Raw genomic sequence first — 18309 nt, forward strand, 5'->3', positions numbered from 1 at the left:
CATACTTTCGCAGTTTGTCGAATTTAGTCCTTGTAAGCGAATAAACTTGATTTCGACACACCAAACCTTCCAAATCTTATTTCTAAGTTATGTAAAGGTTATTTAAGGTATGTTAAGCCTATGTCACTGTTCCGGAGTGTTTGTTGCGTTAAACTGATTACGTTTATGCATCAGATCGCGTATAACTTCCCAGAAAGCGATTTAGAGCTCGAAATCGAACAAAAATTGATATGTGCAAATGACTCACATATTTGTACAAATCCCAAGTATGAAATACAATATTTCATTGGTTTGGTATTTATTTGATGGCCATGGAGGCAAAGGTGTCACGGTCTCCCCTACTTTAGGAAATTTCGTCCCGAAATTTATTTAGAGGAAACTTGTGAGAGCTTGAAACATGAAGTCGAAAAAGATAAAACAACACTGGTTAGAGCCCTGAACTTCTAGTAACTTTAAATAACATCATGTTTGTAATGTAAGAGGGACACTTATATACAAGTATATAAAGCACCGTTGGTGCGTCCACCGTACCTCCATTACATTGTTTACATTTCGTTATTTTTGCCACTATAGGTCCTTACACATGATAAGTCTTACTGTGGTTTCCGTGCACTGAATTTCATAATTATGTATGCATCCATAATTACGTAATTCCTTGCATAATCCACACAGTGTATCTTATAATGTGTAGGGGAAGAAAACAATGAACGAACCTATGATGATTATGACTAGGCCACCATAGGATCCTTTTAATTAAATCAATAAATGATCTTCTTAAGTAGACCACCAAGGAGCCTTTTCAGCCATTTCATCACATGCCATTCTTAACCAGATTCTGAATCAATCTTTTGACTTAGACCACTCAAGGGGTCTCTTTGAATTATGGAATGGTACTATATAATCCAAGGGTATTAACTATTACGTAGAAGCCCATTAAGGATTTAAGGTAGTACCTTTGGATATCCTACTGTGAATCACTCATATGAAGATATGGAAGATTCTACGAGGATTTGGATAATGAAATTAAAAACACAAAAGAAAACACATAACACATAATCTCGTAACCACAAAATTGTTTAACTTGATCTTTAATTTGTTATCATTTTGTTAATTTGTTTGTTAATTGTGCACATGAATTCAAAGCACACTAGGAATCAAATCCGTGGATTTCATTTGGCACTTTAAACATTTTCAAAAATCTAATTTTGAAGATAGGAAGATGTTAAAAAGAAATTCGATTTCGATTACGAGGAATTGTAATATTTGAATTAAGGTATACAAGGAATTGTAATACGCGTTGTTCGGTTAATTACGACGGAAATCGTAACGAACGCAAAAACGATCCAAATTACGCGACGAATGGAATTTCATCATGCCAATCACTAAAATAAAATATTTTAATGATTACATAAATTTTTGGATGTCCGGATATATTCAGAACGTAAGATATGTGCGAAAATGCAAACTTATGCACTTTTTGACACTTTTAGTCTCTATTGATCAATAAAGTTTACTTTTAGCATACTGAACCCTTCAAAGCCTATTTCTAAGCTATGCTGTCACACCCCGATTTCCACGTGTATCACCGGTGGGCCCGGTGGGGGATTACCGTGACGTAGTTGGCAACAATATAGTCAAACCACACAATTATATGAATGCACAGCGGAAGCAATAAGATAATGTATTTCAACATTTAAGTGTATATCAATGTATCACCATTGTTGAAATAATAATCCACAGAGGATCAATAAAAATAACAAAAAGTATTGTTCAACAGACTTCAGGCATCTTAAGCTTGCGAGACTTCTAATGATGCTAAGGAGAAATCCCAGCCAATTACGCCTAGTACCTGCATTTAGTCTTTTTGGGGAAAATACGTCAGTTTACACTGGTAAATACGTTCAACTGACACTTTTGTAGAAATGTTTAATAAAATTGGTTTAAATGCTCAAGGCACAAACTCTTTATAACTTGGGATAATTAATAATTAAATCTTGTAAAGAATTACATGTTACTATGCGTTCGGTCGCCCGAGTCGTATCGGGTTAAAGTTTAATAGACACACCACATAGTATAAAACCGTGGCGGGTAACCAACGGCTACACTTTTATAATTATAGACATAATGCCGGGTGTACGCCTACACCGGGATGTCAAGGTCGTGGCCATTCGTAAATGCTGCCAAGGATATCCGGGACATGGTCATTAAGCCCCCAAAGGCGTTAAGCCAACAAAACAGGTTTTTAAACGGGTCACATTGATAATACCCAACTACAAATGAGATGGGGTCAATTGCCCGACCAAGCGGTATTTTAGATACCGTAACCCAAGCCGTATAACGGAAAATAAGTTAAAAGTATTTACCTTTGCAAGTATAATCCTTAATTGAATAAATCACAGATAGCTTTTACTGGTCTCCTATTCTGGAATGAAGGTTTTAAAATAACCTATTAGAATCCTAACGGGTCTTTATATTTGCCGTAGCTTATACCGGTCCGTTTCAAAGTATAGTTACGGTTTAATCGCGTGAAAGGCGAAAAACCGTGAATGGAGTGTGATTCTGACCCAACAAGTTTGAAGACTTGTTTTATACGGGTATAATAATCATACTCTGGATTTTGGGGTCAAAACAATATGGTTTGACCCGTTTCGGCTAACTTATGTAAACTAGTTACATAAGCCGAACCGTGCGCGCAAAAGGCGCAACGGGTAACCGTAGGAGTCCTACACTATTTTCCTAAGTCAACATGCCTTAAAGAGGTTGTGGTATCAGTAGGATACCTTCCATAATGCCCGTAACGAGTTTAAGTTCATATTATGCCCCGTAGGGGTATTTTGGTCTTTTTTAAAGATTATAAAAGAGGTTTTAGAGTTCTACAGGAAATCTGAGTTTCCCGAACAGTTTATAAAGTCTAAAATACTTTATTTATTATTTAAAATCAGTAGCAACTGGAATCGGGTCAAAAGACCTTGTAGAACTCGAGTTATGGCCGTAAAGGGCATATTCGGTATTTACCGAACCGTTGCCATAACCGCAGGTTATGAGCAGGTTAAAAATAATTAAAAATCTTTAAAAATCCCAAAATATTATTTTACAACAGTGTGTAAAAGGTTTGGTGTCGAAATCCGGGTTTAGATAGGCGTTATGCTAATTGCGCCGTTTATTACAAAAGTTTTCTTTAATTGCGCTATTTAGCATAACTCATATTCTGAACCTCGGATTGACGTGAAATTTTAGGGACATGCTTAGAAATCAGTAACCAAGGTTATGATCCTTTCACATGTCCGAAATTCTCGTTTTATTTTAAAAAGGGCGTTAGGGTCAACTTTTAAGCATTTAACGGAAATGTGTAAAAGACTCGGACAAACAACGAACCGGTCACAGAGGGTTATACCATCATGTAACCTGGTCCTAAGAGAGTCCTAAGGCATATCTAAACCAAACTTTAACGGGTCAGAACTGAAGTCAATGCAAAAGTCAAACTTTTGCGACTTTCGGCTCCGAACCGGGTCAAAACAACAAATGGTCGGATCAAACAAGCTTAGACTAGTTTATATACTTATTATCATGTTTTATGAGTGTTCAAACAGGTCACATATCATCTACATTACAGATTATGCAAGAAATCGCAAAATGACATTTCTGTTGACTTTTTCTAAGCACGTTTGACTCGATATTTGAACTAGTTAGAGTGGGAATCAGAGGGTGCCCTTTTAGGGGTTTAATGCCCACATGATTACCATCATATAACTATCTTTGATCCGACAAATCACTGGACCATTCGTGATTTATCGCCAAGTCAATCGTTAATTACGACGGATTGACTTTTAGGCTAAAACTATTGAAAAATGAAACCACAAAGGGTTAGGCAACTTACAGAAGCTTAGTGCACGACTTAGAATGATAGAGGAAAGCTTGAGAGCTCCAGGAATGATCAGAAGGTAAGTTTTGAGGTGTGTTTTCACTTATGCATAATGTATGCCTTTTATAGTGAAAGAATGGCCTCTAGATCATTACACATCAACCTACAATGGAGCATGGATGTTCAGCAGGTGGCCCTTGGTGCTAGGAGGCAAGTAGAGGGCGCCCATGCTTCATTTATTGCACTTTTGATCGTTCACAACTTCAAACAACAAGTCTGTCCAAAGTTTCTGCATCTGTGTCTGTCACGCGGCCCGCATGAGAGATCAGGCACCTTGTACGCGGGCCGCCTGAATCTTCATGTCAGCACGCGTATATGCAGGAGGCTCGCGGCCTGCATCAACTTATATGTTTCACTCAGGCGGGCCGCCTGAGGCCTGTTTTCTAAGATTTTTAAATCTTTTGTAATGATTAACCGAATCTTCGGTAATTAATAACCTGACCTTTCGGGTTTGAAGGGGTAACTTTGCGATATGGCCCTCAGTTAATTAGAATTAAGGGCCTCGTGCCATTTAGCCGCACTGTTAAGTCCCCGGTTAGTTTAATTACTATCCGGAAAGCCTTAACTTTCATTGTTGACGCTTTTAACCCTTTTCGTACGAATTTGATCATAACTTTCTCGTTTTAAAACGGAACTTCGCGAAATTTATATAGTACATTCTAGTGAGCGTATTTTACTGTTACAAAGCTTCGGGTTTGTCAAAGGGCCACTCAGAGGTATAATTAAACATGTTGACACAGTTAACCCCTGCAGCTTGTAATCTCTCACTTTCTTCCGCGTTTCGCTTCCGTACGATCCATGATTTATTCGCTTGAAGGTACGAGCATCGTTTAGGGTTACCATACAGTATATTTACCCTTTGTTGACATTTATAACCCTCGAATTTTCATACTTTCAAGGTTTGTCAACTTTAGTCCTTTATTTAATATTTAATGCCATGTGTAAACTCATGACACGTGTTAACACATTATTGGACACAAAATTTCGAGGTGTTACATATGCAAAGGATATTTAGGGTATGTTTAACTTATGATCAAGTTCCGGAATGCCCGTTATAGTACGAATTGGCATACTTTCGCAGTTTGTCGAATTTAGTCCCTGTAAGCGAATAAACTTGATTTCGACACACCAAACCTTCCAAATCTTATTTCTAAGTTATGTAAAGGTTATTTAAGGTATGTTAAGCCTATGTCACTGTTCCGGAGTGTTTGTTGCGTTAAACTGATTACCGTATAACTTCCAAGAAAGCGATTTAGAGCTCGAAATCGAAAAAAATTTGATATGTGCAAATGACTCACATATTTATACAAATACCAAGTATGAAATACAATATTTCATTGGTTTGGTATTTGTTTGATGGCCGTGGAGGCACATGTCTCACAGGCTGTAAACGAACTGAACATTTAGCGAACAGTTCGTGAACCATTCGGCGGAAAGTTCGTTTACGTTCGTTCTTTAGTTAATGAATGAACATGAAAAAGAAAATTCGTTTGATTAGTTAAATGAACGAACTCGAACAAATTTCTCATTCGTTCGTGAACGTTCGGTAATGTGTTCGTGAACATTCGTTCATATTCATTTGTTTATGTTGTTTATTAAAGATTTTTTAGCCTTTATTCATTTTATCTAAACGTTTTACATTCTTTAATTCTTATTTATCTCATTACCTAAACAAATAAAATAGGAAATCCTTTCTCCACCTTGTTTATGCATCGCTCCACTTTTCTTCTCATTATTCACATCAAAAATATTATCGACCTTCGTTCAACGATCAGGGCTAAAAGGTCTAGCGTCATTCCCTCTCACCATCCACCTCTAGTCACCGTCATCTTCGCCGATTTTATTTGTGTTCGTTTATGTTCGTGAGCCGTTCATGAACACGTTCCCCTCCTTAATGAACGAACACGAACATAAAATCTCGTTCCGTAAGTGTTCATGAACCGTTCGTGAACACATTATATCCTTAATGGACGAACACGAACAAGGCGTTGTTCGTGTTATTTCGATTCGTTTACAGCACTAGTCAAGTCAAGGTGTGCTCTTGTACTTTAGACATTCAATATGCATTCAAATGGTAAATGAGTTGTGTTAAGTCTTTTATGATCACTTGAAAACTCATATTTGTACTAGCATCTTAAATAAATGAAAATCATATGGACCAAAACTACAAAACAAACAAAACTTAACTAAAAGGAGATAATTTGACAATTCAAAAGGACTAAAATCATATAATTTCCTTAAACTAAACTTAAATCTAAACAAGAGAACATGAAGATACACCATACCAAACTTAGTTTTTTTAACATAAGATACATGAAAAGAAAACAAGATTTAATAATCACCAAAATAATTAAAGCTAACACAAAGCACCATACTCAATTAAAGCTAATTATTTAAATTCACTATTCTAATAAAAAAAACCAAACAAAATTCGGTACCATTAAACACCCTTTTCCCTCGAAAATACATATTTAAAGTTAAGCAAGGTACCAAGGGACCCACTACTAAATTTTGGAATCTCCCAAACTGCCCGTAACCCACTAACACTGCCCGTTGTCAGTCGTTTACTCTCTCTCACCTGCCCGTCCGCCACCTTCCTCCACCTCTGCCCGAAGTGTCCCCATTTATCTCCATTCTCACTTCTACTTATATCTAACCCATTTCACACTCTCATCTCACGGTTTTCACCACCACCGGTTTCTCTGTTTCCGGCGGTTTTTCCGGTGACCTTTTGCCGGTGACCAATATGGGGCAAGGTCTCAGTTGCAGGATACAAGATGAACACGGTTTGTTTACCGCCGTTCAGGTTGGTGATTTGCAGACCGTTAAGACTGTTTTGGACAAAGATCCGAGTCTTTCTCAACAAACTACGGTTTATGATCGTCATTCTGCTATTCATATTGCAGCTGCCAATGGTCAGATCGAGGTTTGTGTTCCATTTTGGTTGTAACATTTGACTTCTCTTTGTCACCAATATTGTCTGTTTTGCTCACGTGAAGCTCACGGATTAGTTTTTGGTATAATTTGTTGTACCAATATTATTTGGTTTGGAATATGTTTTTGTTTCTTGGGTGGATAATTCACGGTTTCACCTGAGCACGTTTAACTGTGAAGTTTTCATCTTTTTCACCGTCTATCTGTCAATAATACGTTGGTGATATTTGAGTAAAATCATTCCTTATGTAAGTTGGGATTTGTTTAGGGCGTTACATTATGTATGTACTTTGAGTGGGTTGATTGATTTGATTGATGTGTCAATTCAGGGCGGGGCGTCCGACCCCTGAACTTTTCGCTCAGTAGTGTTATGTTATTTATGTGGCTTTCGTATAGAAATTTTTTGGTATATATGTTTTCGACCCCGTCGGAAATTTCAAGCTTCGCCACTGGTCGATTTAATTTTGATTTGTTTGTTTGTTTGTTTGATCTAGATTCTTTCTATGCTTTTGGAGAATCGATCGGTTAATCCGGATTGTTTGAATCGTCAAAAACAGGTGTGTTCAGTTTTTTTCTTTATATATATATATACCCATATATGTTTACTGAATTTGTGTAATTTGATTGATGTGTGTTAGACTCCATTGATGTTGGCTGCAATGCACGGGAAAATCGCGTGTGTAGAGAAGCTAATTGAAGTCGGGGCTAATGTATGTCAATTTCCCCCTTTTCGAAACATTGATTGATGATGATTATGTTCAAATCAATGATGATTTTATTCACAAATGCAGATTTTGATGTTCGATTCACTAAATCGAAGAACATGCCTGCACTATGCTGCTTACTACGGCCACTCCGAGTGTCTGCAAACTATTCTCTCCGCTGCGAGAACCTCCCACGTTTCGGTTTCATGGTTGGTTTCTTCCCTTTTGGTTTTAATATCCATTTCAAATCATCAAATTTATATAAAACTGAATTGGGTATTTCGAATTTCAGGGGATTTTCGCGATTTGTGAATATAAGAGACGGTAAAGGGGCGACACCGTTGCACTTAGCCGCCCGTCAAAGACGGCCCGAATGTGTTCATATACTTCTTGACAATGGCGGGCTTGTTTGTGCCTCCACCGGTGGATACGGGTACTAATTTTTTTTTTTTCAATAAGTTATCGTATTGTAAATTTTTTCTTTCTTGTTTGTTAAATTAATCTTGTTGTTTTGCAGTCTTCTTGGTAGTAGTCCACTTCATTTGGCTGCAAGAGGGGGTTCGATCGAATGCATCCGTGAGTTATTAGCATGGGGTGCTGATCGACTCCATAGAGATTCAGCCGGGTAAGATTTATTTCATAAACATTCAATAATAATGTATGATAGCGTATAATCTAATCTAATTTTTTTAATAAACACAGGAGGATCCCATATACGGTCGCTTTAAAACATAAATACGGAGCGTGTGCGGCTTTACTAAACCCTTCATCCGCTGAGCCATTAGTGTGGCCGTCACCGTTAAAATTCATTAGCGAGCTTAACCAAGATGCGAAAGCCTTGTTGGAGCAAGCTCTAATGGAGGTTAATAGAGAACGGGAGAAAAATATTTTAAAGGGTTCGGGTTTCTCTGTGTCATCCCCGTCGCACTCTGATGCTACCGGCGTTGATGACGACATCTCAGAGGTAATTCTACTAGTTCACCTTCTTTTTGGACTTTAGGGTCGTTTGGATACGCGTTTTGTGACTCCTGTAATACCGCGACTATATTACTTTATTATAAGTTTCGGGACAAACCCCGTATTTTACATCTAAACACCTGCTATATGGTCCAAAACAAGATATTGTAAATAAATACAGGAGTAAACTGTCATTTTGGTCCCTGAGGTTTGGTCATTTTTGTCAATTTAGTCCAAAACTCAAACTTTTTAAATCTGGGTCCCTATGGTTTCACTTTTATTGCCATTTTGGTCCAAAAATGAAATCAACTGATATTTGACTAATAAAATCATGTTATTTTGTCATTTTCCTCAGGGGTGAAACAGTCAATATAATTTTATTATAACACGTTATTAATTAAATTATTGAAACCAGCTGATATTTGGCCATTTTGCCCCAGAGGAAAAGAACAAAATAACAGGATTTTATTAGACAAATATCAGCTGATTTAATTTTTGGACCAAAAAGGCAATAAAAGTGAAACCACATGGACCCAGATTTAAAAGGTTTGAGTTTTGGACTAAAGTAGCAAAAGTGACCAAACTTCAGGGACCAAAATGGCAGTTTACTCTAAATACAGAAAGACAAAAAAGAATGGAAAGTTAGTAAACAAATCTAAAACTTTTTGGATTGTTATAGGTTGAAATGGTCATAGTTGATGACTTTTGACTTTGATTAGAAGATATTTATGTTGACTTTTCGCAACACATGTTTACATTAGGTTTAAATTAGTTTAATGAAGGATAATCTTGCACAACTAACTTTAAACAATTCTTGTTTGTAGGCTAGTGATTCACAATTATGTTGCATATGTTTTGACCAACTATGCGCGATCGAGGTTCAAAATTGCGGTCACCAAATGTGTGCGCAATGCACACTTGCTTTGTGCTGCCACAACAAGCCCAACCCGACAACCTTAGCCCTACCCCAACCGATCTGCCCCTTTTGCCGTAGCAACATTGCACGGCTAACAGTAGTCAAAGTCAAAGTCAACTCCGTTGACCAAGACCTCGACGTTTACTCTTCTCCTAAGCAGCGGAAGTCAAGAAAATCACAGAATTTAAGTGAGGGAAGCAGCAGCTTTAGAGGGTTATCGGGTGTTCCCTCGTTCGGGAGGATGGTGGGCCGTAGCTCGGGTCGGGTCTCCGTTGACCATGAATGTGATAAACCATGAAAACGAAGCGGGTGGAGATCGGTCCGGAGCGTTTGGGCATTGTGTATTAGAAAGATCAAGTCTTCAATTCTGTTGTTGAATTGGATTTGTGGGGCAATAATTAAGCAAAGGAAATGGTGATGGTGAGTATTGTTTGTTGTGTTTACTTCAACTTGAAGTAAGAAGTAAGGGTCTTTGTTAGTTACTTGTTTAAAAAGGCTTTTTTTTTTTTTTTTTTTTTTTTTGGGTTACCTAAGGCTAGAAATTCAAAATTCATCTATGTAATATGCTTTAGTGGAAAAATGGTGAGAGGTAAATTGATACCCCACCTTTTTGTTTTTATTATTTTAATGGTGTGACAGTTTATATAATAAAGTTATTTTTTTTTTCAATATATGAGGGCCAAATCTTTTGGTAAAATGGTTTTCAACGTACATTTATTTCTAAAAATGCAAATTTGGTGAAAGTTTAAAACGTTTACTTTTTTTTTTAATCTAAGACTTCTAAAGAAAGTAAAAGGTTTGTTGTGAACCAAGATGGAGATTAAATAATAAGCAAAACCTCAAATTAAAAACGTTTAGAATGAACATGACTTAAGGAATACTACATAATATATAATTGGAACCATTGAACACATGAAAATTAAATGGTTCACTTAAAACTTCAAGATCATTAAGGCTTCAACAAAATGGTAGAAAAGATAATCAAACTCATGAATATATATTTTGTAAATAAATCAAAGTTCTAAAACCATACAAGATTTTATGAATAATGCTAAACCTTTTATAAAAAAAGTGGTTTTGTAAAATTTGTTTGTTAAAGCGTTAGATGAGATCTTTCCTTAAGTTGATTATTTCCAAAATTAGATGGACAAACAATGGTGGATTACACAAATGAGGGAGTCCCAACCAAATGGGAATGGAGACTTAGTTAAAAGGACGGTCACTACCGATTTCAGTGAGACATTTGTAAAGACAATCAATACTTGATTACTAAAACATTGAATGGGCGATCATTGCTCGCTTAGCGAGATGTGACAAGGATGATGCATACCCATTTAACGAGAAGTTAAATTGGTGACCACTACCCGATAAGTGCATCCATGGTCGGACTAGCGAGATTTTACTAATTCGATAACTCAGGATTATATTGTAAAGTTTATTGTTATAATGAGATTTCTATTTATATTAGTTAGATATCCGTTGATAACTCATTCCTCAAGTTTACACAACCGACTAGCAAACCTAGCCTAAGATTAACAAGGGTCAAGCACATAACTTTTTTATTCATTTGTTAGTGCATGTTCATCGATATTTATATGTTATCATAGAGAACATCATCTCTCATTACATATGTACTAGCTCGTCCAAAGTGACAATATTTAAAGTGACTTAGTGACCATGGGTCGGCTTCGTGTCATAAATTAAGTAGGTGTGCAAGTTTCTAACATGATTCAAAAACACAATACAACTTAACATGAAATTCATAGGCTTTGGTTTAGTCTACACAGGCTCATGTCGTGCTCATATTAAATCGACAGGCTCGTGAGTTAACCCGTTATTTTTTATCTATTTTTATAATTATGTCTTTTATGTAATCAGTTAAATTATTTAGGTACCTTTTATACCAAATTCAAGGTTTAAATACAAATTGATATATTATAAACACAATTTCCTTTAAAATAACAAAAATATATATAAGTTTGTAATTTTAAAGCATTAATATGCATAAATAAATAAAAGACCTTTTTTCTTCCTGTTAAACATGTTGTACTCGTGTCAACCTATGGATACATGTGTCTTGTTCAAGTTCATGTGCTTAATAAGATTTTTTTGATTCATTAAAATTTTACACGTTCTACCTGCGAACCTGCAACACGTCACGTTTAAAACTAATCTAACTTATCTTAGGTGAACCTTGCATAAGCTCCACAACATAAAAAAATCGAGAACAATAAAAGATTTTTCACCTAAAAAATATAAAAATTAATAACATAAGTCATCTAAGGTGTACATGCTATAGTGAAAGCCTTCATTTAATCAGAAAAGTATTGTATTTTATTTGGTTTTGATGGGTGAAAAAGTTATTGCCTGTTAAATACTGACAATTGATATATAAATACACATACCACGAATATTTATACAGAGCTTGTAATAGCAAGTACACCCATCTATTATCCACTATATACTATGGAAAAAAAATAATATTAAGACTTTAATAATGCATTTCATGATGTGTATGTACAACTTTGACAACACAATGTACATCTTGTGTGGTATGATTGTACAACCTTGATTACATAGTGTTTTAGTTAAGGTACAAGTGTTAGGTTGCAGGTTGGTCATGTGATCACTGTCTGTTGGTTGGTTTCAATAATTTGTGGTACCATCATATGTATTCATGCATATTATGTATGAAGACAAGTGAGATTGGGATTTGGGTCACATATTGTGGGGACCAAATTGCAACTTTCATCTGTCTGGTGGGGGTGGATTGCCAAGATTCGAAAGTTTTGTGGGGTTTTAAGTTTGATTGCCTTTTGACACCCCTCAATTTCCATTATTTTTTCAAATGTGACACTCTTCATGAATCATGATGTTGTGGCCCATAGATGACTAGGTGCATTCTTAAGATGGTGTTATGATGTCAATTCTACTTCCATCAATGTTAATGATGTAGTCATTTCTTTAAGGAGATATAAATTTAAGGAAATTTAATATATACAGACGGGTCAGTTTTGTTTTATTTAGGATGTTATTTTCTATATCAATGACTCAACGACGATCTTTGTTTGAAGGACTAGGGATTAGGCCAAAGGTGAAGATGGATACGCGTAAACTTTTGTTGAGTTACATATGAACAACATATCACTAGAGTAATGTATATGTTCAATTGTAATTGTTTTTTATGTTTTATTGAACACCTGGTAATCAAGCAAGCGTCTGCTAAGCACATCAACAAGCGGCACCCACTAGCACATGGACCAACAATTATTACATGTGTGGTGGATAAGCTAAGTAGAATTGTCGAAACACTGCAACCCTATAAGTACTAATGCTAAGCTCCAACCTATATTACGAGAAAATTTGTAGCAACAAATTTCCTTTGAGATGCAAATGACTTGGAATTGTTTAGACTTATCAAGAGAAGATATAATAACAATTAAAAAATCTATAATATTTAATGAATATAGGTTAATAAACATTTAACAAAAATTCAGTCTGATGAATATCCAAACGTTGCGTTCCAGATCTTTGTCCTCTGTCCCCTATCATGCTAATCGACTCTAATGACACGCCTATTCCTCCAATTGTTTCGTGTCACTTGACTTTAATTCAACTCTTCGAGATTCAAAACCAATTTTATCATAATACTAGTTATAGTAATAGGACGTTCATTACTTGAATTAGACTCATAAAACCCAAAATTCAATTCGAACTTAATTCTAATTCGGTTTTGAATATTCGAACCATGCCCTTTCCCGAACCGAATTTTAATCTAAGAGTTTGAACAGACATGTCCCAATTATTCAAATTCAAATTCATATTATATAATTTTATGTTTTTCTTATAATGGTATATGTTATTTATTTTTTATACATATTATTAAATTTTTATTTATAACCCTTTTATTAAGGAGGACGGGCGCCTCACGGGTCTTTGACAGATCTTGGATATCTTCAAACATATGCTCTATTAGTGTTCAAAATTCACTATCTTTGGTAGAAGATGAATGTAACACCTCGAATTTTTGTGTCCAATGATGTGTTAACACGTGTCATTTGTTTACACGTGGCATCTATAATAAATAAAGGACTAATTTTGACAAACCTTGAAAGTATATAAATTCGAGGGTTATAAATGTCAACAAGGGTAATATACTGTATAGTAACCCTAAATAAATGCTTGTACCTTCAAACGAATAAATCATAAATCGTACGGAAGCGAAACGCGGAAGAAAGTGAGAGATTACGAACTACAGGGGTTAACTGTGTCAACATGTTTAATATTACCTCTGAGTGACCCTTTAATGTTCCCAAGGCTTCGTAACAGTATTATACGCTCACTAGAATATACTGTAAAAATTCCGCGAAGTTCCGTCTTAAAACGAAAGAGTTATACTCAAATTCGTATGAGAAGGGTTAAAAGCGTCAATAATGAAAGTTAAGGCTTTCTGAACAATTAATAAAATAAACCGGGGACTTAATAGCGCGGGTAAATAACACGAGGCCCCTATCGGTAAATAACCGAGGGCCAAACCGCAAAGTTACCCCTTCAAACCCGAAAGGTCAGGTAAATCATTACGAAAGATTTCGTTATTAATTACCTGGATTCTGTAATCATGACAAAAGATTTAAAATTTCTGAAATCTTAACCCCACGCGGCCCGCATTGCATATTGGGTTAAGTTGAGGCGGGCCGCGAGCCTCCTCAATTACGCGTCTGGTATCTAGATCCCAGGCGGCCCGCATTATAAACGCATGGAATGTCCATGCGGGCCGCATTAGACGCCCAGATGCAGAATTGTTGTAACTACTTGGCCTTTGGACCATTTGAACGACCAAACACCAATCAATGAGGCATGGGTGCCCCCTACTCGACCCATAACCCTCTAATACACCTGCCATTCATCCAAGGGCACTTGTAGAGTTGTGTGTAATGATCTTGAGCCATGACATTTGCTATAAATAGCACTAGTAAGTTCATAACATTCATCACACTCAAAAACACATTCTCTGGTCATCTCAAGAGCTAATAAGCATCCTTCTCTGCTCCATATTCAAGTTCTAACTTCTGTAAGTTACCTTGATCATCCGTAGTTCAGTTTATGCTTAGTATTTAGCTAAAAACCAAACCGTCGTAAAAACGGTTTGACTTTAAATTATGTCCATGATGGTTCTGTCTTATGACGAATCAAAGGTGGTTATAAGTTGGTATCAATGGAGGTAATAAACCCCTAAAAGGGTTCCCTCTGATCACCACTCTAACTATGTCAAATATCGAGTCAAACGTGCGGTTAAAAAGTCAACAGAAAGCTATTTTAGCGATTGATGCATAATCTGTAATGTATATGTTATGGAACCTGTTTTGATAATCATAAAACATGATAATAAGTAAATAAACTTGTTTGCGCTCGTTTGAATCGATCATTTGCTATATGGAACCGGTTCGGAGCCGAATGTCGCAAAAGTTTGACTTTTGCTTTGACTTCAGTTCTGACCCGTTTTAGTAAGGTATAAATATACCTTAGGACTCTCTTAAGATCAGGTCACATGTTGGTATAAACCTCTGTGGTCGGTTCATGAGATATCCGAGTCTTTTACGTATTTCCGTCATTCGCCTAAAAGTTGACCGTAACGGCCTTTTAAAATTAAAACGAGTATTTCGGACACGTGAACGGACCAAAACCTTGCTTATTAAATTATAAGCATGTCCTTAAAGTTTCACGTCAATCCGAGGTCTAGAATGAGAGTTATGCTAAAAAGCGCAACTAAAGTAAACTTTAGTAATTAACGACGCAATTAGCATAACACCTATCTAAACCGAGATTTCGTCACCAAAACTTTTACCCACTGTATTAAAATAATATTTTGGGAATTTTAAAGATTTTTAATAATTTTTACGTTGCTCATAACCTGCGGTTATGGCTACGGTTCGGTTAATACCGAATATGCCCTTTTCGGCCAAAATATGAGTTCTACAAGGTCTTTTGACCCGATTCCAGTTGCTACTGGTTTTAAATAATAAATAAAGTATTTTAAGCTTTATAAGCTGTTCGGGAAACTCAGATTTCCTGTAGAACTCGAAAAGCCCTTTTAAAGTCTTTAAAATGACCGAAAAGCCCCTACGGGGCATAATATTAACTTAAACTCGTTACGGGCGTCACGGAAGGTATCCTACTGATACCACAACCCATTTAAGGCATATTGACTTAGGAAATAAGCGTACGACTCTCATAGTTAACCGTTTCGCCTATTGCGCGCACGGTTCGGCTTATGAAACTAGTTTTCATAAGTTAGCCGATACGGGTCAAATAATATCATTTGAACCCCAAAATCCAGAGTGTGAACCATTAACCCATATAAAACAAGTCTCTGAACTTGTTGGGTCAGAATCACACTCCATTCTCGGTTATCGCCTTTTCGCGCGATTAAACCATATCTATATATATCGGAACCAACCGGTCTAGGCTACGGCCATTATAACAACCCGTTAGGATTCTAAGAGGTTAATTAAAACCTTCGTTCCAGATTAGGAGCCCCAGTAAAAGCTATCGGTGATTTAATCCAATTAAGGAAATATACTTGCAAAGGTAAATACTTTAACTTATTTCCCCTATATGGGCTTGGGTTACGGTATATTAATACCGCTTGATTGAGCATTATATAATTCCATCGCTTAGGTGGTTAATTGATTAAATATGATCGGCTCATTTAAACAGTTTTGTTGCTTATAAGCCTTTGGGGGGTTTAATGACCGTTGTCCCGGATATCCTTGGCATCATTTTACGAAATGGCCACGACCATCGACATCCCGGTGTAGGCATACACCCGGTATAAAGTGTCGACATTAAATTTAAAAGACGTAGCCGTTGGTTTTTGTACTACGGTTTTACGCAAACGTGGTGTGTCTATAAATCTTTAACCCGGCACGACCCGGGCTACTGAACGCATAAAAGAACATGTAAAACGTTCACAAGATTTTATTATAATTTACCCAAGTTATAAAAGAGTTTGTGCCTGGTGCATTCAAATCAATTTTAATAAACATTTTCAAATGTGTCAGTTGAATGTATTTACCAGTGTAAACTGACGTATTTTCCCCAAAAAGATTAAGTGCAGGTACCTAAACGTAAATTGGCTGGTATTAGCTCCCTAGCGTCGGGATAAGTCTCGCAAGCTTGATTGCAGTATCTGATGGAACAATACTTTATGATTATTTACGATCCACTGTGGATATATTCAACCCCTGTAATACATTTTGATATTACAATCAGAGGTTGAAATTTATATATTTATCTTATGCTTCCGCTGTGCATTATATAATTGTGTGGTTTGACTATATTGTTGCCAACATCGTCACGGTAATCCCCCACCGGGCCCACCGGTGAGACACGTGGAAATCGGGGTGTGACAGGTTGGTATCAGAGCCAACATTGAGTGAATTAAACACTATCCTAACGTGTTTAATCTCAATGACACAATTGCACATACTTAAGTCTAGACAAGAACTTAGGACAAATTCGGATTAATACTCCTTATTGTCTTTATTTCCCATTTCGATTTTTAATAAGTTTTGGAGCAGGAAAATGCCACCTGTTATATTCTGAGGAAGAGGAAGGGGAAGAAGAGGCCGAGGAGAAATCGTGACACATCACGATAACGAAGCTGGACCATCTGGTACAAGACAGCCTTCGATGACAAGGAGCGAAGAACCACAACGACGAAGAGATCTTTACGAACCAGCGAGGCATTCCACTTCGCACAGCTCGACGCCGTCCTACCGGCACTCCTTTGGGCCAGATTCAGAAAATGATCCCAACAACCCACAACCTTCCTTCATACCTCTACAACGTTCGGTTTCGCACCGGAATTATGACGACCCTACTCCATACTACATAGGTCAGTTTAATCCGGCTGACTATATACAGGAACCTTCAGGATTTGTTCCGCTAGGTCCACAAGACCACTTTTCTGAAGATCCCATGGAGGAAGATGAGGATCCTACTGAACCAGCTCGTGGTACGCCCACGCATCCGATAGAAGTTTCAGATGGGTCATCCTTCCATGGAACGCCCTATCAAGGACCAGACAGCTTCCAAGCGATGTTTGACCGACATGAATGGTACTACACGCCATCTCGACAGACATCTCAACAACCGAGACATCCACAGGATCCCTCTGAGGATTCACGCTTTGAGGCAGTTACGCCACCACCTCCGCCACCGGCACAACCAGTGATACCTGATCCGCCGAGGCGTAGGAGGACAAATGCTCGTATGTCTACACGAGGAGGAGGGGGTATCCACTTCAGCACTCCTCGACATTCTAGTAGTAGCCACTATCCGCCACTACAAGAAGAAGGACCTTCAAGTCCTATACAGGAGGCGAACTCCGCACCAGCTGCACGAAATTCGCCACCATTTGGGTATGACCAACCCATACCTGCTTATACGGGTCCGACGGCTTACAACCCGTTCGAACCGTCACAAGCACAATACAACTACGGCTATGAGCGCGACCCCTATGTGGTGTCGGCAAGATATAATGCGCGCTACCCTGACGGAGCACATGGAAACATGGGACCACCGGACTACTCAGCACATGGGTATCCAATACCTCCCAGACCTCCAGTTCCGCATCAAGCGCCACAACCACGTTTCTCTCCTCCAGAACAGGAAGAGATACTCCATCGACTAGATCGTGTGGAGAGAGAGTTCGAGGAAGAGAAGAAAAGCCACCGAGGATTTCTCAAGGGCTTGGCGAACCTACTAAAGGGCAAAAAGAAGAAACGTGACCACTAGCCCTTAAATAGTTGTACGAATGTAATTTCTACTTTAAAATAAGTCCCTGTGTGGACAACTTATCATATTTCAGTCCC

At 37.4% G+C, this 18309-nt stretch overlaps 1 protein-coding gene across 1 annotated transcript; it reads left to right on the forward strand.

Annotated features, from left to right (window-relative positions):
- The first annotated feature begins 6573 nt into the window (after positions 1-6573).
- Positions 6574-10055, forward strand: LOC110877277 (putative E3 ubiquitin-protein ligase XBAT31). The gene is made up of 8 exons (XM_022125431.2): positions 6574-6848; positions 7351-7413; positions 7495-7566; positions 7648-7769; positions 7853-7993; positions 8078-8185; positions 8263-8524; positions 9342-10055. Exons 1-8 carry the CDS (start codon positions 6669-6671, stop codon positions 9729-9731), a joined length of 1338 nt encoding a protein of 445 aa, XP_021981123.1. The 5' UTR covers positions 6574-6668; the 3' UTR covers positions 9732-10055.
- Positions 10056-18309: the final 8254 nt, after the last annotated feature.

The sequence above is a fragment of the Helianthus annuus genome, chromosome 8 (assembly GCF_002127325.2).
Source record: "Helianthus annuus cultivar XRQ/B chromosome 8, HanXRQr2.0-SUNRISE, whole genome shotgun sequence".
Taxonomy (NCBI): Eukaryota; Viridiplantae; Streptophyta; class Magnoliopsida; order Asterales; family Asteraceae; genus Helianthus; species Helianthus annuus.

What these genes read in the sequence shown, in the direction of transcription:
- LOC110877277 (XM_022125431.2), top strand. Translation starts at nt 6,669, where the DNA reads ATGGGGCAAGGTCTCAGTTGCAGGATACAAGATGAACACGGTTTGTTT. An exon ending in GTTTGAATCGTCAAAAACAG is followed by an intron (nt 7,414 to 7,494) that starts GTGTGTTCAGTT and finishes GATGTGTGTTAG; the next exon opens with ACTCCATTGATGTTGGCTGC. An exon ending in GCCTCCACCGGTGGATACGG is followed by an intron (nt 7,994 to 8,077) that starts GTACTAATTTTT and finishes GTTGTTTTGCAG; the next exon opens with TCTTCTTGGTAGTAGTCCAC.